General features: G+C 33.6%; 1 protein-coding gene across 2 annotated transcripts; it reads right to left on the bottom strand.

Annotated features, from left to right (window-relative positions):
* Positions 1-1,199: 1,199 nt before the first annotated feature.
* LOC145624005 (hyperosmolality-gated Ca2+ permeable channel 1.7-like) lies at positions 1,200-18,141 on the bottom strand. Of its 2 annotated transcripts, none has more exons than XM_081676930.1 (12): positions 17,848-18,141; positions 15,741-16,077; positions 14,168-14,317; positions 10,947-11,082; positions 10,209-10,310; positions 9,274-9,393; positions 8,144-8,224; positions 5,365-5,705; positions 4,570-4,815; positions 3,616-3,940; positions 2,171-2,404; positions 1,200-1,558 (listed from the first exon to the last, which is right to left on the bottom strand). In XM_081676930.1, the coding sequence occupies exons 2-12, from the start codon at positions 16,049-16,051 to the stop codon at positions 1,340-1,342; spliced, it is 2,265 nt and encodes a 754-aa protein (XP_081533056.1). In that variant the 5' UTR covers positions 16,052-16,077; positions 17,848-18,141; the 3' UTR covers positions 1,200-1,339. The 2 variants fall into 2 exon arrangements, with proteins under 2 accessions (XP_081533056.1, XP_081533057.1); XM_081676931.1 differs by having other exon boundaries at positions 15,741-16,071.
* Positions 18,142-24,180: the final 6,039 nt, after the last annotated feature.

Here is a 24,180-nt window from a genome sequence, read left to right as displayed (position 1 = left end):
GCGAATTACCGCTTGGTTCATCTTAGAACAAGAATAATGACAAAGATCATTCGAATTTCAAATTGGCACCCATTAAATAAAATGCGTGTTCCACAGTCAAATGAAGTTCATCGTAAAACTTGTTCACTTGGAAAACTAATCATTAATCCTTCAAAAGGCAAACTTGAAAGTGAAAATCTTGCATTTCTCAAAAGAAAACAAGGAGACATTTACGGGGACCGTATTTTTCTCGTGTTAATTTATGCCTCAACAGACTCAACACATTGGCCACATGTTAGTCTCCTCTACACCATATTGTTGCTTTTGCAAAACTTCTTGCGTAAATTATGCGCTTAAGTGCTAAATTCCGGAATTATTCGATCAAGAAGATCAAACTAGATAATGTCGGAGAATTTGCATCTCATACATTTAATGACTATTGTATGACAATTGAGACAGACGTGGAACACCCGATAGCCCATGTTCACATATAAAAGTATAAAACTACCATCTTCAAATGGCACTTGAGAGCCCATTATGAGCTTCCGTGACCAAGTCCCGTCTCAATCTCCAAATAAGTTGAATGCTCTGTAATGTTTCCTCAATTTGATTCTTACTAGATTCAATTACAATAAATTTCCATCGAGCACATCTATCAAAGTAAAGCCCATTTCAAACAATTTAGATAGGTCATAGCCCCTTCTACATAGGTTGCTAAAATCGTCGAATTGTAATTGTAGCAGATTCCACCCTAGTCCAACCTGGTCCCCATGTTTAACCCAAACTGCATCTGATAATAAAAGACGTGAAGCCTCTCTATTCCGAATGAAACACTCGGGAAACAAAATGAAAGCCTGGGATTAGTAGACGTTTCTTCTGCATGATGATGAAAATTTAAGAAGGAATTGCCCTCATCCTCAAAAAACTGAATGCAAATGCAAATAATTGGTAATCTTAGCCTGCACTACATCCCCAATAGTGGTATTGTTCATGATTTTTTTTTTTAAAACAAGATTGTTATTGATTCTTTGATCCAAATTGTTTCGCATATATTATTTTTTATTTCTTAATGCTATTACAAATATCGTATGACTATTTAATTATCAAATTAATTTCTACATTCGGTAACAAATATTACAACCTTTCATCAAGTTGTCCTCCTTGAATGATCGATACTTCTTGCTGAACTAATATTTTAGTTGCAAATATACAATGGGGGGTGATGGAAGGTAAAAACCACAAAAAAATTTACTCTTGTTCTAGTTTTATTTCAATTCTTACATAAATTTATACTCAAATTACTGAACCATGTACAAACATTATACCTAAGAAAACAAAATTTTCTTCAAATGTACAAACACTATACACTAGCTTCTGAACTGGCAAGAGAGGTAACTTTGCTACTCCTCTGTGATCGTTTTGTTGCTACAAGTGGAGCACCCTCTTCCTCGTCACTAGGAGGCCGAACATAAACCTCACCACCCTTGAAGATTGGATGTAAATAAGCATCACATAGGTAAGTTCTTATGTTCAGCATTGGATCTGTTGCCCGTTCTAAGGTATCCTTCATCATTGCTTCCTGTGTAACAAGGTCAAAAAGATATGTTAAGTGCGTAGAAGACAAGACAAATAATTTGTCCAAGATTTGGTGAACTTGTGAACCACTTTAGCATTACACTACATGGATCCGTCAGTACGTAGGCACGCGCACGCACAAAATTAATCAAAGGAAAGAAAAACCATTTATCATTCTAATAGTGCTGCAACTATCGAAAGCTACATGTTTCTAAAGTTCACTATATTTTAGGTTAACTGTTCTCAGGTTATATATATATATATATATATATATATATATATATATATATAGAGAGAGAGAGAGAGAGAGAGAGAGAGAGAGAGAGAGAGAGTCCAATGCATATTTAGATTATCAAGCAAACTAAAACCTCGAAATTGTGGACACCAACTAGCATAGTTTATCAAAGATTTTGATGGTGATGCCTTTTGATTAATATTGTCTACATCATCTGTCATTGTGGCTCCCCTATAAACCCAAAAAATCAAAATGGTTTCTATATAAATTTTCCTACTTTCTAAAGTATTATCCCCAGGGCATTAAAAGTCTTGCCAATATCCAGGCATCTAAACAAAATAAACATCATAATACTCGCACTGTTTGATTAATAACACTTACCTGTAATGGGAATCTGGTAAATGCTGATTCAAAACGTCCTTTGCAAACTCTATAGAACCATATTGTCAACACTGGGAGGACAATTAATGCTGGTGTTGACATCCTTGCACCTTTTGTGTTCAACAGTCCTAGCAACAAAAGCTGTGATATAACAAGACCAATAATTATGCGCCGATGTACGTCAGGCCAGAAAGCTGCCGCGCTTTCATATTTCCGATCATAGACATTGATGATCTAAAAACAAAGGAAAAGCCATCAGCATTCATCAACGATTACAATATCAGGGTAGATATGTTCAGCTTGTAATGTTAAGGTTCAAAAAGATTACAAGGGGTAAAAGACAGAAAATGCTTTCTTCCAAGCACGGTACTTCCAGTGCTCACAATATTTTAAGAGAATTGGAGGAAAATAAGCAAACATCGAGCGATGTAAAATACAAGATACATCAGCCAAAGTCAAATGTAAGAGGAAATAACTGAAAAATTAAACAGCCAAAACAGGGTGGAACCATTAAAGTGCATTGGTCAAGATATTTATGCATACTATTAAATCAGCCTAATCGATACCTAACAAATCCTAAATTGATCGAAACAAAAGATAGAGAGGTTTTTTTCTTTCTCCTACAGAATAAAGCTCTCTATAATCATTTTCTATTTTGCATGTAAAGGATAATTTATAATGTTCTTTTGTCAAGTCTGTAAAGGGTAATTTATAATGTCCCCCTTTGTCAAGGTATATGCATGTGAAACCTTCCAAAAAAAATGTATATGAATATTCACGAGTTCTGTGACAAGACCAAAGAGTACCTACAAAGCACAGTAGGAGAACAATTTACTAGCTAAGTTGATACAGTAGTTAAATTAACATCATTCCTTTTAACATAAGTAAACTTAAGGCATCATACAAGAAATACGGCATCAAGTATATATCATTGAACAATGAGTAATAGTTTCTACATGCCAATGAGGCAATGAGTCCACCACATAAAAAATGAAAAATAAAACTAAAATTATTGTGACAAAGTACTGATCAGACATGTGAATAATTAAAGGCATTGCCACAGATTTTTAAAAAGGCTAAAGCATTGCCATATATATTAAATAACGGCCTCTTTCGAATCATTACCAGATTTCAATTTTTCAAAAAATTCAACCATTTTGATGAAACTAGAAAGAGTTAATTATGTTTTCAGTGATCAGATTTAATCATCAACAAGAATAGAGCCATTTTAAAGATAAATCTCCAAATTCTTACATAAAATCAAATCACTATATACAATTAATGGAGTATCTAGCTTCTGTTTCCACTTAAAATCACAACTTCACAAGACCAACCCAAAATTCTGCACAGGCTCTCAAACTATGAATAGAAACCAGACATGAAACTCTTTTATATCACATTGACTGCATATACTTGTGTGCCTCATAGCAGGAAAAAGAGCATACCTGATGCCGGAAAACCAGGTATGCAAACGCAAAGAAGACAATGATGAAAGGAAGAAGTATCGGAGTTACTGCACAGTAAACTACTCCAAGCAAAAAGTAAAGTTGGATCCGAGGCTCATAAACAGAAAAGTCAAGGAATCCAGGATCCATTGCTTGCTCCCTATCCTTTTCTGTTTTAACTAAGAATGTATTCTTCAAATGGAACATAACTAGAGGAACTACTCTGAGGACTTCTCCAGCAACACCAGCCCATCCATCCACCATAATGTAAGTTATAAAGAATGTGGCCTTCATGGGCATCGATGCCCCAACAGTTTTTGGAATCCTACATAAAAATACACCATTAGATTATGGGAGACAATATAAGATGCCTCTAAATTGCTGTTGCAAATTACATAACTCAACAATCTTGCATGGTCTCATAAATGTTTGATGTGGGTAAAAGAATAAAAGAAAATATAGTAGGTAAAATTAACTAAAAAGTAGGCTATTGTTTTGAAAAAGGAAATTAAAAGTAATAATTCAATATAAAATATTATTAAAAATAAATTAATTAAAATAAATTAATGTATAATCTGAATTTAAGTTTCGTTTTCAGAAAAGGAATTTAAGAAAGTAATAGTTTCAATTTCATTACAAAGATTTAAAAAAAAAAAAAATTACTGTAAAATCTGAACTTTTAATAAATAAATAAAAATTTTCGGATGATTTGAAGAATAAGCCTATATACAATTCACCTAACCTTCTCCTTTAGAGGTATGATGGGATTTTAGTAACATAATAGGTCTTTGACAACAGGCTAAAAAATTCAACCAAAAATGAAAAGATAAATTTGGTTTTGCAATCGAACTCAAGTATATATCACAATTTTTCAAAATAACTGATGCTAGTATGAAAACAATGAATGCACAACATCCTACTATTTATAGATAATCTTTATCAAACATAACTTACTCGCTAGGAGGCTGATGCAGAAACGTTTTGAGCTGTTCGAGTGCTGTTCCTGCAATTATACTTACAAGGAACACATTTACAAGTATAAATAAATGGTATTTCCTTGCAGCTACTCTCTCCAAAGATGAGAATGAAGTAAAGCCTTCTATCTTGGACATAAACATTATAATCATTGGAATGAGGAGGAGGAATATCTTCAGTATAATTCCAGGAATATATCCTTGGATAAAAGACGTGACAACTTCCCTGAAAAAATTAAACATAATTAGAATCCATATTGAGTTATATTATGTATAACTAAGAAATATTTTGTGCAAGTCATACTTAAGGTAAAATGAAGAGTTTAACATAGGTAAATAAGTTGCTGTAGCAGTTCTCACAATATTATAAGTCGTTTTAGCATTTCTAATATATATAACATATTAAAAATTAGGTCAAATTTTTAGATTTACACTAGCATAACATTCAAAATAATAGTACTACATCCGTCCCACTTTACTATTTGACCAAAAATATCTCATATTGGCAAATAAAACGGGACAGAGGTAGTAAAAAAAAAACTGATTGTCAAATGAACTATAGAACGACGATCATTCTAAGGAGGAGAAAGTACTTAAAATCTCCAATTCTCAATAACATTGCCGTGAAACAGTAATTAATAACATATAGAATGTAGAGGAACAGCAGATTAACAATAAACTACAGTTCAATAATCAAAGCATCAAAGTATGAATGCACAACTAAACAATGTGACAGACATAAACAAAGATAACCAATAGCAACAAGATGACTTACTTTTCAACTAAATGCTTAAGAAAAGGGAAAACCTTCTCAATTCCATTGATGTTGGCAAGTGACTGAACAAATGTTATCGGGACCATATAAAAAAATATGAGGAAAAAAAGGGCAATAGCCATAAGTAGCCTTCGTATCTTGAGTTCAACATAAGGTATTGCAAGATTATCCCAGTAAACATCACTTGGTTCAGGAGCCCATTCAGTTAACCATACAGTAGGATTTCTTGTTTGTTGTGTTTGAGCACAAACAGCAGCTCCCCAGCGATTTTTAAATGAGACAAATGCTGCAGGTAATATAGCTTCTGGATCACTTAAAACTCGTGCCCTCTCTGCAGCTTCCTACATGAAATAATCTAATTAATTAGCAAATAGGTTGTAGGATTATATTCTGATGTAGGACTAACATGTGATCAGTTTCTCGATATATAAAAGGATGTAGGACTAAATCATGATCAGTTTTTTGAAATACAACTGTAACAGATTAGTGAATAGCTGATATTTGATTGCATTAGCATGTTAGACTGGTTGATTGTATTAAAAAATTAGTTAATTGAACCTGGTGAGTTAATTATTTTGTATTGTATAGAAAAATAAAGATTGTCTAAAGGAATGTGTGTGAATTGTGTAAAATTTAAATGTTATGATTATAAAAATAAACAAAAATAAATAAATAAAAAAAACCCACATGTACTCCCTTAGGGAGTAGTAATTTTCATGAATTAAATTTTTATCTAAAAAATAATTCCCACACTATACTCCTCCAATTCCTTCGAGTTCTATCACATTTCAATTTATCCTTGTTATGGTAAAGAGAATTACCTATTTTACTTCACATGGGTTCACTTAATAAATTGAATAATATCTCTTTCCCAGCCAATTTTTTTTTAAAAAAAGGGACTCACTTTCGACTAATTCCCTCATTTTAGCATTTGAAATGAATGGAGTATAATATTTTAAGCATTATAGCATAAAAAGTTAAAAAGTACTTTTTTATGAAATTTTTAAGTCAAATGAAACTTGCAAATTAAAATAAAAAATTAAAAAAAAAACCACACACACACACATAAGTTCACATACATTTGATGACTGTACCAAATTGATTAGGAGTCCAACTACAAACTTTACTAGCACATATATTTCTTATCTACATGCATGACTAAATTCATATCAACAACAAAGTTACATCCTCCTCTCATCATTCAAATTCTTAACTAGTTATATGGCAAACAAGGATCAATCTCATACCCACACACTCGATATTAAACTTTTCTATTCATCTTAGTTAAATAAGTACAGATTAATATAGATGGAATAACATCATATAAGTTGATAAATTAACAGAACGCATCCTCGGAAAGGTTTATACCCAAAGTTGACGTTTAGGACTTGGGTAGATTGAATTAGACCTAAAGTTGAGGATACAGTTTGGCCTTCAAGTCTTTCCTATAATCCAAGAAATAAGGTTGCAACAGTAGCATTAATATTATACCACTTTGTCCCACGTTTGTTCGAACGCAATAGCATTAAAACAGTTCTCCCTTCATCTCACGTTTGTTCGAAGACCTATCGTTGCATAAACATTTAGGTGATAAGTTTAGTTAGACTATCAACTTTCATTTGAATAATTATAAGTAAATATTATAGGTTAATTACATGAGTAGTGGACTTTAAAGAAAGTTAAGATATACTACCTACATACGCTTTCCATTTTAGTCCAATTTAGTTCATTCCTAAAGTTCTCTACATTTTTGTTCCAATTAATTTTTGGCAAACCTCATTAAAAACATTTCAATATGGTAGAAGTTATACTGAAAGTAGATGTAAAATGGTTTTGTCTGTTCGTGCCGACTTTGGAAGAAGGTTTAAAATACATCATTGTTACATTTAAAGCATATGTTGGGGCAAACCAGTAAACTCCATCAATCTGATTATTAAGAACTAAATCAACTGCTTTGACTAGGTGTAATGCCAAAGGTCAGAACCTCTAATTCTGGCCCAAAAAACAATATTCACAAGTTGCTAGTCATATCACCAAAAGAAGTCGGAAACCTCAAGTTATGACCTAAATTAACAAATTAACAAGAAGCTAGCCTCAAGGGATTAGAAAATAGTATTCTCAAAAAAATTAGAAAAAACAACCTAATCTTTTTTTTTTTTTTTTTTTTTTTTTTTTTTTTTTTGAACGGCAACCAACCTAATCTAACTTCCAATAATATACCGTTCAAATTTCCATAAAAAATTAATGAGATAACTACAATACCTTTTTTTTTAAAAAAAAAAAAAAAAAAAAGCATCATACAAAGTATAGGGGAAACTATAAGAGAATACTACTGTTAGCATGTCAACAAAGATTTGAATCTACAAATATATAAGACATTATTCAATTCTTACAAAAATATAATAATGCAAGAAAATACTTTCAAATTAGGAAGATTAAATTGTACATATACGTGGAAGATTATAGGAGAGGTTGCAAAAGAAAAGAAAAGGAGAAAATGTCAAGACCAACTCACACACAGGAAAAAATAAGTTTAAAAGCAATAAAAGAGCTTACTTATGTACAATTTAGCTTCTAAATCTGCAACTTATGTTAATTTCACTACCCAAGTCAAGACCCACCCATATAAGTAACTATTGAATGAAAAAATACACAGCATTTCCTGCAGTTGGAAAGGCCACCCTAACCTAGCCACTAGATCCACCTGGTTGACCTAAAGTAAAAGTTAGAAAATTGGTTACAATCAACAAAAGTAAAAAACATAGTAGAAGCTGCTTACTTGTTCACTAAGTTTCTCAATCTCCTTGGCATAATAATCAATTGCATCCTCACGAGTGCCCCAAAGACCACAAAAACCTGTCTATAGAGCAGAACTCAGACATGTTCTTAAAATTTAGTTAATCTTGCATAGTGTCTGTAAGTGGAATTACTAGATTAAGATAATGAGAAGGTGAAGGGAAACAACAAGAATGAGAAAAATTAACACAAGCTACCACATGGCCTACATATGCATACCAAACACCCCATCCTATTTTTTATCCTACATATACACGTACGTATATATATATATATATATAGGGGAGGGATCCGGTGAGAATAGCTTCATAAGTGAGAATTCATACTTATATGAGAACTAATCTATAATTTAGAACACGTGAGTAAAAATTTAGAACATGCGACTCAAATTTAAATTTAGAACATATGACTAATAATTTTGAACATGTGTGTGAGCAATTATTTAAAAACATCTGATTCAAGAATTAGAACATGTGAGTAAAATTTTAAAAAATTTGCTTTATGAAATTTAGAACATATGATTAAAATTTTAGAACATCTGATTTAAAATTTAGAACATGTGAATAAAAAATTTAGAACACTTGGTATAAAATATAGAGAATGGGAGTAAAAATATTGTACATATAAGTAAAAATATAGAACATGTGAGTAAAAATTGGAACATATGCTTTAGAATATAGAATATATAACTAAAAATCTTAAAACACACGCACAATTTTAAATTATGAACATATAAGTTAAAATTTCGGAATAAGTCATTCGAAATTTATAACATCTAACTAAACTAGTTTATGGTTTAGAACATGTTAGTTCTAATTTAGAACATCTAATTTAATTTAGAACACCTGGGAAAAAGTTTAGAACATCAGATTTAAAATTTAAAAACATACGAGTAAAAATTTAGAACATAAAAAGTGTTCTCACATAAGAAAAATTCTCATATAAGAAAAATTATCACGAAAGTCTCCCCCCTACATATATATATATATATATATATATATATATATATATATATATTTACGATAAAAACATATTCCTCCAAAATTTGATATCTACAAGATGCTTAAAAAATAATGTTCCACCCATGCTCAAAACTCAAAAGAGGGAGAGTACCTTAATAGTGGGTTTTTTTGAAGGTTTTCTCTCATATTTATTTTGGTAGTAGGTCAGGTAGTTCTCCAAAGACTTTTTCTTATCGACCAACTTTGCTAGTTTATTGGCATTGTACACAACCTGTAAAATTAGCACAGGAACAGAAAATGAATAACAACATAGATTGACAGTTGGGATTTTACATGTTTTGGTAAATATTAAAAATCAAACTTAAAATTTTAAAGGGCATATTTTACTGCTTTTATGTTTGGAAGTCAGGTCATAATTTTATACTACATTATGACCAAGCTGTTTATCACTGTTTAAACCAAGAGTTTCCAAATTTTAATAGTGTGTTTGGATAGAGAAAGGGGAAGGAAGGGGAGGGGAGAGAAGAATGATGAGTTTTCCTTCCAAATCTCTCCATTGTTGTGGGGATCAATTTCTTACAATTTAATTTTCCTTCCCTTCCTTTCCCTCCATCTCCTTCAATCCAAACACATTGCAAACATGATGAGATATTTTAAATTATGGGATCTCCATCAAACACAAGTCAGGTATGAGTAAGATGAAATAGAGACACCTGACACGAATGACGATATTAAAATACACACAGGGTTAAAATTTCAGATGGCGGCAAAACAATTGTTTAAAAACCACAAGCTGATCAGTCTAGCAATTAGGTTGCATACAAAACCACTAGAGCTACTTATACAAACTCTGCCGCCGATACTAGACCTACAACAGATGACATTTCATTCCAACCTAATGGCCAAATATTTATAGACATATTTACTGCTTAATGAATTATTCATGTATAATCCAGTAACTCTAAACCAATATGTCACTACAGATATACCAAAAGTCGTGAAAACATATTTTGGCATATTTTTGAGCTGGACAAATACTTGATAATGAATATAAAAATATAAAAATAATAATAAGGAAAACTATACCTGATGTAAGAGGTAATGGTCCGGATGATTCACATAGAAGAAATGTTCAACATGCTCACTAACAGATTCATCAGGATCTGGTGGAACATTTCTCAGAAGAACCTGAAAAGGGTATCAATTTGTCAAATAAATGTTGAAGCAGATTCTACAGCTGTCACCGACCCCTGTTTTAATATAGCATCTTGTCATGTACATCACAAAAGTACGTGAATGTAGACCAGTCAGGCAGCCACACTAGCACTAAAGCACACAGTCAAATTATGTGTGCCAGTGAGGTACACAGACAAGTGTGCACACACACACATACACAGTTGGTACCCATACATTAAAATTAATTCAAGAAGACAGCATTGTGGCCACAAAACTCAGCTTAATCTTCTGACTATTGTGATGTTAAAGGAAATAAAGGAGACATTCAAGGTTCATTTACCAAAGGAGTATTAAAAATAAAAGATAAGACACATATCTTTTTTTTTTTTTTTTTTTTTTTTTGGAGGGGGGGGGGGGGGGGGGAGGGGCTATAACTCTGAATTTCCAGATTTACGTATCACATGCTGAGCTATTTCAGGACCTTGCCTAAACAAACCACGTAAAACAAGTCAACTAGCCCTCTCTACACATAGGTCAGATAAGAAAATGAATCAGCACAAACAGTCCTATGTTGGTACCAACTTTTTTTTTCAATGCAAAACATTCAGTCATAAATCGTTAGTAAAAAAAAACAGTCAAAACACTTACAGTAAATTGGTCCGGACGTCGATCTGAAGATGCGATAAATTGCAACCTCATGGTCATTATTATTTTGTACTCTCTATATAGCATGTAACAAATCCAAAATGTGGAAAAATATGCCACCCCAATATGAGCCCAAAATCTGTAATAAAATAGTTGTGCAATATGTCAGGTCTGGTCTGCTTTGCATAAAAGTGTTATAGACAACATCAATGTGTAAGCTAAACTTGTATCCTAATCAGAATGATGGGTAAATCTCATAAAGTCATTGAAATGTCCACCATCCAGTATAAGAACAACTCCAATGGTTGGGAAAAGGGACTAGCTTGCAAATATTAAAAAGCTTAAGCTAGTAGCTACACCATTGTTGCACATCTTGTTGATTAGCTTTGGCAAGCAAATTAGCTTTGTAGAGCTAATTAGCTTGGCAAATATTTATTAGATAAAAAATATTATTAATTTAAAAATAAATTAATTTACAATTAGCTTAACCATTGGAGCAACACATATCTTGAATTGTTGTAGCTTAAGAAGATGATTTGGCATGCCAAGCTATTAAATAAATTAGCCAACCATTGTAGTTGCTCTAAGCTACCTAGTCATTTTGAGAGTTATTCATCATACCAAGCAAAATGCCTAACATACTCCCTTATATGCTTATTCAAAACTATATCAATACATTCATAATAAAAGATGGTTCTAACAAAGGCAGAAAGGGAGAGGTCAAAGCTGCTATGTAAGCATCTTTAGTCTTTACCGTGAGAGGAAGGGCTTAGATGAATAATTTTGCAAATAGCAGTACTACAAGGATTGATAATGACTGCTGGGTAACTAATAAAATCATAAAATGTAAAGAGCTAAAGCAGGGAAATGAGGAACGCAGACTCTGTATGGTTACCGTCTTACCGATCTACTAGATATTGAAGGCAACTGGAAGAGTAACGTCGATTGGAAATGGTTTTCTTCTCATGTAGCGAAAACTATTCCATTTTCCCAGTGAAAAATTGCACGTGATGGGTGGGAGTGGGGACCGACAGCCTCTGGTGTTTACACTACAAAATCAGGGTATTGGTACGCCCAGTCTGGTAATAGGCAGGGAAAGGAAGAGCCTTCCTTCTGGAAAAAATGGTGGAAATCCAAATATGGCCTAAGCACAAAATCTTTGTATGGAAGATCATAAATAATGCCATCCCTACTGCAAATAATCTTAAGAAGAGAGGCATTAAGGTTGAGAGCTTATGCAGGTTCTGCAAGGCACAGGAGGAGTCTCAGGAGCACATCTTCAGAGATTGCAAGATGACAACTAGGATATGGAGATGCAGTATGTTGGGTATTAACACTTGTATTAGGAGTGACCTTAATCTTGAGAGTTGGTGTTAAATTATATTTCCTACTTCTCCCTAGATGGCAGCAATGAAGATACAATCATGGAGTTTGTTTGTATTCTTTGGAGTGTTGGGGTAAAATGGAATAATGCAATTTCTAGATTAAAACCAGGCACACCACACAATGTGATCCAGCTTGTGCAGCAGTGGAAAACCAGATGGGACCAGGGGGCTGTGCCAGGTCAGAGACAAAATAAAGCCTATTACAAGCACCAGGGATACTACCAATCCTCCTACCATATTCTGGGGAAGCTGCGGCAATATAATCGGTGAAAATTATCATTGCAATAGATGGAGCTTGGAAACAAAGAAATCACAAACAAGATAGCTCGTGGAGAGCTACAGCAGGTTGGGCTGTTGAAGAGAATGGCAATATGGCATGGCTATTAAAAGAGGGAAGGCCCCGTGTGACGAGTGCACTAACTCCTAAGGACCGTGGCTTGATTACTTATGTGCGAAGGAGGGGTCAGCCAAGTAATGAGGAGCCAATGAGGGGAGGTCTGTCAAGGAAGGTGACAGCAGGGCAGTCACCACCAAATCAGTGAGGCAGCCCCTGAGATCATGACAGCTGCTGCATCTTTGTTTTGTCCTTCTTTTGTCAGCTTGTGTAAATATAAGAAAGGGAGGGTAGGAATTGCTAGTTAGGCATGATCATAGTAATTTCTAGGACTAGAGAGTGGTGCCCTAAAGGTGCTAAATAGAGACTAGTAGCCTCAAGCTGCTCTTGTTTGCCATTTCCATTTTCAAGTTAATCAAAAAGCTGCCCATCTTCCCCAAGATTGAATCTTTATTGCATAATTCGATTTTATTACAAGACTTTAACTGTTAGTTTGTTACACCCCGGTTTATTCTTCGTCTCCCTCCCAAGCTGAGGCTATGCTGCTATGTTAGATTAAAACCAGGCACACCACACAATGTGATCCAGCTTGCGCAGCAGTGGAAAACCAGATGGGACTAGGGGGCTGTGCTCAGGTCAGAGACAAAATAAAGCCTATTACAAGCACCAGGGATACTACCAATCCTCCTTCCATATTCTGGGGAAGCTGCGGCAATATCATTGGTGAAAATTATCATTGCAATAGATGGAGCTTGGAAACAAAATAAGCACAAACAAGATAGCTCGTGGAGAGCTACAGCAGGTTGGGCTGTTGAAGAGAATGGCAATATGGCATGGCTATTAAAAGAGGGAAGGCTCCGATTTATTCTTCATCTCCCTCCCAAGCTGAGGCTATGGCTGCTATGTTAGCCCTTAACAGCACTTATCTCACAGGAAAGAATATTATTATGCACACAAGTTCTGCATAGCTGGTGAATGCTTTCATTGACATCAACAGAACAGAGATAGAGATCAAGCAAATTGTGGAACATATTAAACTTTCTAGCAGGAATTTAGGTAACTTTGTTGATTGTTATTATTAAAGCTAATAGATGTAAAGTAGTTGAGGCCCATATCCTAGCCACTGAAGCTATGAAGGGCCTGTAACTATCTCTTTTTTCCTTCTGTTTTGTTTTTCTTGATTGTCCAAAAAAAAAAAAGGAAAGATGGTTTTGGAAATGATTTCATTATTTGTTCTTAACCTAATCATATGAAAAGAAGACACCGCAGTTTCACTTTCAGATTGTGCTGCTGGTTGTCACTTGTCAACAGATTTAATAACAAGTCAGACTATCTAATTGTTGTATTTCCAAACTTTTAGTCACGTAACCCAATATCTGTAATGTATAAGGACGGAGACCAAGCATCGTTCTAACTTTTCACAATATAAGGTAATGATCATTATGTCAATAGAAAAAACAAGCTAACAATAGAGACTAAGCCTCTGCAGAAGGTATAAGACTCACCTATTTGATCCCCATGGAATGTTTGATATTGACAATTTGTCAATATTGCTGAAAGTCAAATCATGAGCACCTTCCAACATTTTTCCAGTCCAATTAACAGGTATCAGAACAGCAAATGCTACTACCGCAATAGGAATAAATATTTTCAAGCTGCAGAGTAACGCTTTCAAAATTAGATCAGCAGAAGAGACACCAAGTTCTTAGTCATTACTATCAAACAAGTATCAAACCAATGTTCATAAATTTATACATGCATTTCAAGAATCAATATTACAGACGACAATAATTACCATACCCTGATACCCTATGTGCAAGTAAGAATGCAAAGGAGCAAGCAAAGGATGAGGAAACCCCAAGAGTACTTGCCTGTAATGACTACCAAGGAAAAATTACAGCAAAAATAACAAAAATGCACATACATACATACTAGTAAGTATCCACCTTGCACAGAGTCTCAAAAGGAGAGGGGGGGGGGGGGGGCACGGGGGCCAGTATAACTTTTAAAAGTTGATGGAATGAATATTATGAAAAGGTTGTAATAGCAGTCTCAGGCACTTTGCATACTTATTTAATTTTTTACAAAGCCTATTACATGCTTGAATCTTTTGATTTAGCTGTTAATAGTTACATTAAAATAAATAAATAAATATAAATATAAATATAAATATAAATAAATAGAACCTCGAAAAGATATACTTCGTATGTAGTTAGTGCAAGAAATCATGTCAACAATTTTCAAAGAACTACCAGAGACAGCTTCCATTACTAAAGGCCAGCTAACGCAAGCTAATCCAGCAGAAGATAAAGAATCACTTCTACACTGGTTATAAAACTAAACGGGGGCCAGTATAACTTTTAAAAGTTGATGGAATGAATATTATGAAAAGGTTGTAATAGCAGTCTCAGGCACTTTGCATACTTATTTAATTTTTTACAAAGCCTATTACATGCTTGAATCTTTTGATTTAGCTGTTAATAGTTACATTAAAATAAATAAATAAATATAAATATAAATATAAATAAATAGAACCTCGAAAAGATATACTTCGTATGTAGTTAGTGCAAGAAATCATGTCAACAATTTTCAAAGAACTACCAGAGACAGCTTCCATTACTAAAGGCCAGCTAACGCAAGCTAATCCAGCAGAAGATAAAGAATCACTTCTACACTGGTTATAAAACTAAACGGGGGCCAGTATAACTTTTAAAAGTTGATGGAATGAATATTATGAAAAGGTTGTAATAGCAGTCTCAGGCACTTTGCATACTTATTTAATTTTTTACAAAGCCTATTACATGCTTGAATCTTTTGATTTAGCTGTTAATAGTTACATTAAAATAAATAAATAAATATAAATATAAATATAAATAAATAGAACCTCGAAAAGATATACTTCGTATGTAGTTAGTGCAAGAAATCATGTCAACAATTTTCAAAGAACTACCAGAGACAGCTTCCATTACTAAAGGCCAGCTAACGCAAGCTAATCCAGCAGAAGATAAAGAATCACTTCTACACTGGTTATAAAACTAAAATTGATGTAGTTATAAGTACATCAAATTAAAAACTCACCCAAGAAGGTAAATTCGAATATAAGCCACAGAATCAAGTCCAGCATGCTCAATAAGCTCAGGTTCTGGCATTCTCAATGCCTCTGGCATCCAGTTTAGAAACCGCAAATACATTCTAAAGTCCAAGTTCACAACCTTATTCACACCCTTAGAATGCGGTGGACTTGCTCTGATTCCTTTTAGATACCATTTTGGAAAGTACACTCTATCATTAATAGGTTGAAGCCTGAATATGGCAAAGGCTATGAGGAATATTAGTGCTGTAAGAAGGTTTACTGCAGCCGAAATACCAATATCCTGAAGGTCGGCCATCCTTCAAAGATAATGAAAACCTGCAGCTGTGAGGGAGTTAGATAAACAGCAATGAGATTAATAATTGCCCAAAAAAAAAAGAAAAAGATATGCCTCTAAAATAGAATATAAAGCGTCATCTTTTAAGCCCTGTCAACTAACATCTCATCACATACTAATAAGCTAAGCATTATGGTAGACTTCTTTTTATAATTAACAAACTAGCAGATAGTAATTCTTTTTTTTTTTTTTTTTAATTTACTAAAGTCTATCATATAATTCAACGAAAAAGGAACATGCACTTGTGTGCCAACTTGCAAATTATACAAGAATATATATTTTTTTTTTTTTAAAAAAAAAGAAAAAAAAAAACACCAATCTAGGAAATGAGAGCAAAGCTATGGTGTCTTTAATCCGCAGTTGGGTGCTGTAAGGATTACCAAGTAGCCATACTTAGGGCCTGTTCTCATTTACAGAATTGAGTCGAACTCAAATTATGTTGCAAACTCAAATTCTGTTGTCATCAGGGCATTTACACAAGTTTCAAACAACTCAATTTGACATGAAAATTCACCTGCCGTTTTTATCTCCTTTCCCTAATATTACTTCAGCAACAAATGGACAACATCGGAAAATTCTAATAACGAAGACTCAGTCTATGATACACAATGCACATCGTTCAATATAGAACAACAGTTTTCATGCATTCCTTTACCTGTTTACCATTTCTCAGATTAGGCAAGACTACAAATAAGTATTAAAACACTACTTTGGATTAAAACCAAAATTCAAGATCACATTTCTGTATGCCCATGATAAACTGAAAATGGGAATCCAAAAACCAAGAATTGTGTCGTGCCTTAATTCCATACTTATCCAGATTAGCACTAAACCCTTAAATTATACAGCAAGATCATTTCGCCGTAATCAGTACAGAAGTACAGACCTTCTCAAAGTCAATTATGTACAGGGAACATCAGGCAAGGATATCCTTGCACGTTTATTATTACTCTTACACTAAAGGGTTGAAATTTCAACACAAACATAAACAGGTGTCTACTACTGAGGTAACTCTTCTACGAAACCATTATATAATACGGAGTACATAACAATATAACATCAAGCTAATAACAAATCAATTGTCGATGGCAACTAGCTTAGTTCGCAAATCTTTAGTGATTGGTGATAAAAATATTAAAAATAAAAATAAAAATTTATTTCATTTATGAAAAATTACGTGTCAAAATTCAAAAGCGAGAGAGCTTACACAAGTAAAATTCAGTTATTCAAGCGCAACAAAAAAAGAAAAGTCAAACAAAATCCAAAAATCTCAGATTAAGAAATCACCCAAAACTTTCTAAAATTAGAAAGTGGAAAGTGAACTACATCAAAAACCTAGGCAAAAATGGTGCTCGTAACATCAAAAAAAAATTGACACCAGTCTTAGAAATCAACAACAATACAACACAAATTTCCAAAGATTGATAAACGCAATAGAAGCAATTTGCGTTTTTCTTTATTAAAGCAGAAAATTAACAAATAAAACCCTACATTATATAATTACACAAAAAAATTAGCAAAATAAAGGTAGGATTTTTGAATGATAAAGAATTAAAAACGCCATTATTGAATAAATAAAGTAATTGAAAGTATATATTATACAGTATAAAGAAAAACCACCATAAAAAATACAAAATCATCTGTACCCACTTTTTTTTTTTTTTTTATTTGATGAACATACCCACTATTTATTCATTCACATTAAAATCAAAAAATGAAAAAATAAAAATAAAAATTCGAGAATAATAAAGATATACCTGGAATATAATGTTAATACTCCTAAAAAGAATGAGATTGAAGATTACAGATTCTGAAGAAGTGGTGAAGTGTTATGTGTTGTGGAAGTAATGAATGAAAAAGTGAGAATCCAATTAGATGATGAATATGTTTGTTTAAGTGCGAAGGAAAAGGGTATCTGGCAAAACTGCGTATAAACCGAGTATGGAAGGCTGTGTCATGTGTTTGTGGTTTGTGTTTATGTTGATGTTACCGTTGTTGCAAATATGAATGTTAGTTGAGGAGGCCCATATATTGATTTCTTACCGTTTTTAAAGTTTATATATATATATATATATATATATATATATATATATATATATATATATATATATATATATATATATATATATATATATATATATATCTTGATTTGGTTGTTATTTTTTGGTGTTTTTTAATGGTTGATTGGGCCCATTTCTAAGATTTTATTAACACGAAAACCTTAGTATTATAATGATATAGTTAAAGTGAAAGTGTAATAGATTAGTTACTTGTTGAGTGTGATCATAAAAAAGCTATGGATTAATTAATGCATGAATCCGCGTGTGACATCATAGCTCAAAATTAGTCAAAATAATAAATTTCTTTTAAAAACTAATTACTACAATATTTTGGAATAATATTATTGTCTTACATGGCCCATATCCTAATAGGGTGTCCACTATTCAAATTACGTTGTAAAATCGAAATTCTATCCAATACAAACTGAATTAGTAATTATATCGTAATTGGATAGGATTGAATTGAAAACTTTTGCAAAATTCAAATTTCAGAATTGGATCAGATAGACATAATTTGGAATCAAAATATTAATGGGTCATTTATTTTTTGGATTGTTCTTATATTCTAACAGGCTGCGTATTTTTTGGATTGTTCTTATATTTTAATAGGTTGCATTTGGGTTTAAGTAAAACCCAATTATTTTAAGTCTCGCACTCATGCATCTCACTCCTCTATCCTCTTCAAAAAAAAAAATTAGTCTCAAAATATCACATTTTTGAGGTTATAATTTATATCCTTTTATTTTTCTTCTTCTATTGTAATTTCTTTTAAGTTTTGATAAATTTAATTAATAAATTATTTACTTAATTCATATCATAGTATGTTTAAGATGTCATATATCTCAAAATAAAAATAAATAAATAAATCCCATTAAATAAATAAATGCCATTAAAGTTGATTTTTAAGGGAATACTTTAATCAAAGTCAAAGAAAAAAAACTTTTAAAATGAAGAGGATGAATGATAGATCCAGAGGTGTAGACACTTAAAAATGTCTCTCCGAAACCAAACTCGATGATGAACAATCTTTCACCGCCACTATTGGTCGGGTTGAGTATTTAATCTCGGGAGTGCTTAAAACTCATATTCAATCAAACTCGGTTCATAAAATCAGTACTAATGTTTAGTCAAAGCATAGTCCAATTTTTATTTTGGCCCAAACCTTTTTTTATTCATTTCATATTATTTATTATTTTAGCCCAATTAATAAATAATAAGCCTAAATAGCCCAAAATTATGAAATGTCACTTAAAAATGATGAGCGTAATTAGGGCAAGAGTGAATCTGGGCGCAAAAATGGAAGTAAAATCCACCGTGTCACGGGGACAGTTGTCGCGCCACGGGATTTTGCACTGCGTCACGGTATAATCTCCCGTGTGAAGGTGCCCATCCCGTGACACGGGGTTGATGATGTGTCTATTTTATATAGTATTTTACCCCCGTCCCTTGGTCATAATTAGTAGTGTTTTTTGCTCTTTAGAGCCACTTTTATTACTAATTAGTGTTTTCTAGTATTTTCGTAGATTTGGTTGACTTTTGCAGGGATTTATGCTTTTGGAGTATTTTCCCGAGTTATTTTGGAGCAATCACGAGCATTGGAGAAACACGACCAGATTTTATAGCCCAGGGCTGGTTAGAGCCATCGAACCGGTGATTAAGGGCTCGGTATAGGTGATACCGGGGCATTTGGACCGAGTATTCAAGACCGGAAGAGGAAACCCAGATTGGCCCGAAGAATTGGAGCCCAATCGTAGTCCAAATAGTGGCCCAAGTGAGCAGCCCGGCCAAAGAGGCTGGCGCCCGGAGGCGCGCCCGGGCGGGCGGGAGAAGCTAAGGTTGGCGCCCGGTGACGCGCCCGGCCGGGCGCGAGATTAGTATTAGGGAGCAAAAGGCGCGCCCGATCGGGCGGTGCCTCGCCCGATCGGGCGCGTGTATTCATTAAGGGACGATTAGCGTTGTTTTAGTTTGTTTTAGTTTAGGATTTGTACGGAGTATAAATACTCCTCCGTAATACGGTTTTAGGATCGCTTCCTCTCTCTCTTTCCTTTTACTCTTTCTTTACTCTCTTAATTGTTCTCTTAGATTTCTTTCTCTTAAACCTTTGTTCTTAATTCTACTCTTAATTCCAGCTTTATTTTGGTAAACGATTTCTCTTCTCTTAATCTTAGTTGTTTATTTTATTCCTTTAATCATGTCTTACTTTATTGCTTTGATTAGTTTAGTTTCTATCATGTGTGAGTAGTTTTATTTCTAGGGTTCATGGGGATCCATAAATAATATGAAGGGGTAATTTATTGCTGTTAATTATCAATGCTAGATTAATTTCCTATTGATTGATTTAATGCTATGTGACTAGATTAGGCCTGATCTTTTATGCATGAGTTTGACAATATTGATTCGAGATTCGAGAGATGAGAATTGATGTTTAGGTCTAGTTTCAATAGGCAGGTTAATTTATAAATGGTTAATTCGAGATTCGAGAGATGAGATTTAATACCGGTAGATTAATTCTGTGATTGTAATACGTAGCGAAATCCCTTTACGATCTGGTTAATTGATGCATTGATGATTGACTATTATTGATTTTTGATATTGCATGATAATTTCCTATTGAATTGTTTTAACGCTTTACAATTATGGCTTGTAAAAGTATAGCAATATTGAAATGATGAATCGAGCAGATGTTAATTTGATATTAAAGGCTATTTTCAATAAGAACTTAGATCTAGTAAATTGCGAGAGCCTGTTAATTATGTTATTTATGCAATGTCAATGATTGATTATTATGTTTTACCCTGGAGTATTATTTATTGGTGAACCTATGCCCTAGATCCTTTTATATATTGTTCTCTCCCTATTCTCATTCTTTGTAGTTTAGTTTCATATTCAAATATAAATATTGGTTACTTCATAATCTAGATTATTTTAGTTAATTAGGAATAGAAAGACCTGTTTTCCTGTGGAGATCAACCCTACTTCCCTATCTTCTTTAGTTAGAGGACTTAGGTATTTATTTTTGATTAGGGGATACGACTTTACCCTGTCAAAATTTGGCACCGTTGCCGGGGAAACGGTTTAATTTTTATTTCTGATTATTTTTGTAGTCTAGATTATTTTCTTCTTGTCTCAGAGAACATTAGTTCTCTGAGGCAAATCTCATATTTGCTTCTAGTTTTTGTTTATGCCCAGGTGTTCCAGATCAGGGTACATCCCATTCGATCCTGAGATCGAACGCTCCTTTCATAGACAGAAAAATTTCTACAAGCAAATCCTGGCAGATTCTGGTGATAATAACAATAATCACCGTGATCCTCCAACTGGTTCTAGCGATTCAGAGGTATCATCAGATCCAGAATCAGAGATGACGGCTCCAAAGAAGCTTAGTGATTACTCACAACCCAAGCTTACAGATTTTCCACATCTCACCCCTACTCCGGCTCTTGATGGGGTTCAATTTGAAATTAAGCCTCGATTTATAACGATGATAGAGAGGAGGGAATTTAGTGGAGCTAAGGGTGAAGACCCGAATCAAGCTCAATCGACAATTGCAATTCCTAAATCAATGGTCCGTATCATTAGAAACTACAATGCAATCTAGAATAATTCTCAAGGCCTAATCAAATTACACACATGCAAACTTCCATTAATCAACACAATCCCCAAGTTAAGCACAATTAATCAATCATACAAGTTTCACCCAATCCCTAGCCAAACAACTACTCAAACATCATCATCTAATCAACAAACAACTAAAGAAATCAAGAATCAACAAAATATGGAGAACAATTACACTAATCAACAATCAAACATCAAAATCAAACCAAACAAATCTGAAATCAAACAAAGCAATAAAATGAGATAGAGTTAGAAATCCTCATTGATTGATTTGGTGATCTTCAATACAATTGTCACCTTGAATCTTCAAATCACTCAAATCACCATTGAAATTCCTCACTTTCTATCTCTAAAATCTACTCCTAAAACTAACCTTAAAACTAGAGAGAGAAGCTCTCAACTAAGCTAAGAATATGATCTAAATCTAAAATGACACTTGCTGCAAAAATTGGGTTCAAAAGGGTATTTATAAGAGGCGCAAAACGAAGAAGAGCGAAGCCGGAACCCGCGGAGGAGCACCCGCGCAGCAATAGTGCGTGCCCGCGCTCTTCTAGGTTTCTTCGGATCTTCTCGCGGCTTCGTGCGTTCGCTAAGGTCTTTGAATGAACGCACAAAATGATGATGATAAATACTAAGAGAGGCAGTCCCAAAAGCACTTGATTGTGGGTTCAACACCCCATCTTCATGAGAGCACGGCTTGAAAGCGCAAGAGCTAGAACTTGGAGAATCCACTTCCTTGCATCTTGAGCTTTCCAATTACCATGAGCTTGCTCCAAAAGCATATCCTACCTTAGTAATTCACCAATATCAAGACCCAAACCTCCTACAATACATACAACCACGAAAATAGAGCAAATGAAGGAGAAAAGAGTAAAAAAAAAAACCAACAAAATGCATAAAAGCTACAAAATAAGAGAGGAAAGGTAAAACCAAGACCAAATGCATAAAACTAAGAATTTATTAAGCATGAAAGCCATGAAAACAAGGTGAAAACAACCTAAATGCTCATCAAATGGGTGCCATTTATGACACCCATCAGAAGGCGATGAGTTCTCAACATCTGAGAAACAAGTTTGGAAAGTCTAGTGTTGTAGACACCCATTTGTGTCTCCCCAAAACCAAACCCAGTGATGAATACCTTTCACGTCGAATCATAATCGAATGAAGTGAAAGTGTGGAAAGTCTAGTGTTGCGGTTAGTTTTTTTTTCTCTTCTTTTTCTTTGTTTTTGAAAACCTATTTTATGAAAATAGCCAATACAGTTTAGTTTGGTCCATGGAAAGGGTCCAATAATAGTGTAGTTGGATTGGGCTCGAAAATACCTTTCTAACGATATATTATAAGCCCAATTCCGATGAATAATGAGGAAGTTATGGCCAAATTACCAGGCCCGGTTTGATCTTTATATGCGGCCCAATGATCTAGAGGAGGGCCTATTATGATTTATCATTCCTAATGCAATTAGGATTGATTATAGTCTTCTAGAAGGTTCTTTTGAATCCTAATGTGGTTAGCATTGATAAATTGACTTTTAAGAGTTTTATTTAGAATAAAAGAAGTGTTTTTAAGGAAATTACAGTTTTACCCTTCGTACGCTTAAATTTTATCAAAATATGAAAACGCGTGGAAAAACTGTCTGCAGTGCCGCAATACTGGCTGTCGCCCGGCGACAGGCTCTGTCGTTTGGCGACAGGGGCTAGTGTGACGCTGCAGTCGTGTTTTATTCTTTTCGAAACTCTGATTCTTTTTTATCATATTCCGGCTGATTTTCATTATAAATAGCCTCCTAAAACCTCCGTTTCAAATCACCAACTATCATCAAGAAATTCTTGATACTCTCTTTCTCTCTCTTTTCTAAACTAGCCTTTTCTCAAATACAAAATTCCGCATTCACAAGATCTAGACACACCTAGCCAAGTTCGAAGTTGCCTTCGCCCTAAATGTGAAAGGTTTTAACTTATAAGGGTTTGGTCCAAAATCTCTATTTAAATTATTTAATTTAATTCTTTAATTGTTTGGTTATTATTTTCCTTGAAGTTTCTAACGTGTGTATTTTGTTATTAGAAAGAGGTATGAGGCATCCAAGTAAGTACTTTAATTGTTCAATTGATATTGTGATATAGAAATCATGCTTAGACTGTTATTTTGATTCCTAGTATCATGTTAGGATGTTTTATTGCTTCCTAGTATCATGTTTAGGGTAACAACTGAATATTTCTAATATCAAGTATGATTAAAATGATGCTTCCTACTTTCTTTCCTAATATTCATATTAGTATCATGTTAGGGCTAAATATTTGATTTTTATTGATTAGTGACATGCTAGGGTTTGTTATTAATCTTGTTAGTATTACACCTAGGATCTTGCTATTATTATGCTTTGTTTTTAACATGAACATGATTATTTTAATTATGA

The sequence above is a fragment of the Chenopodium album genome, chromosome 3, assembly GCF_948465745.1.
Source record: "Chenopodium album chromosome 3, dcCheAlbu1.1, whole genome shotgun sequence".
Lineage (NCBI taxonomy): Eukaryota > Viridiplantae > Streptophyta > Magnoliopsida > Caryophyllales > Amaranthaceae > Chenopodium > Chenopodium album.
The sequence above is the reverse complement of the archived record's forward strand: the minus strand, read 5'-3'. Positions and strand labels throughout refer to the sequence as shown.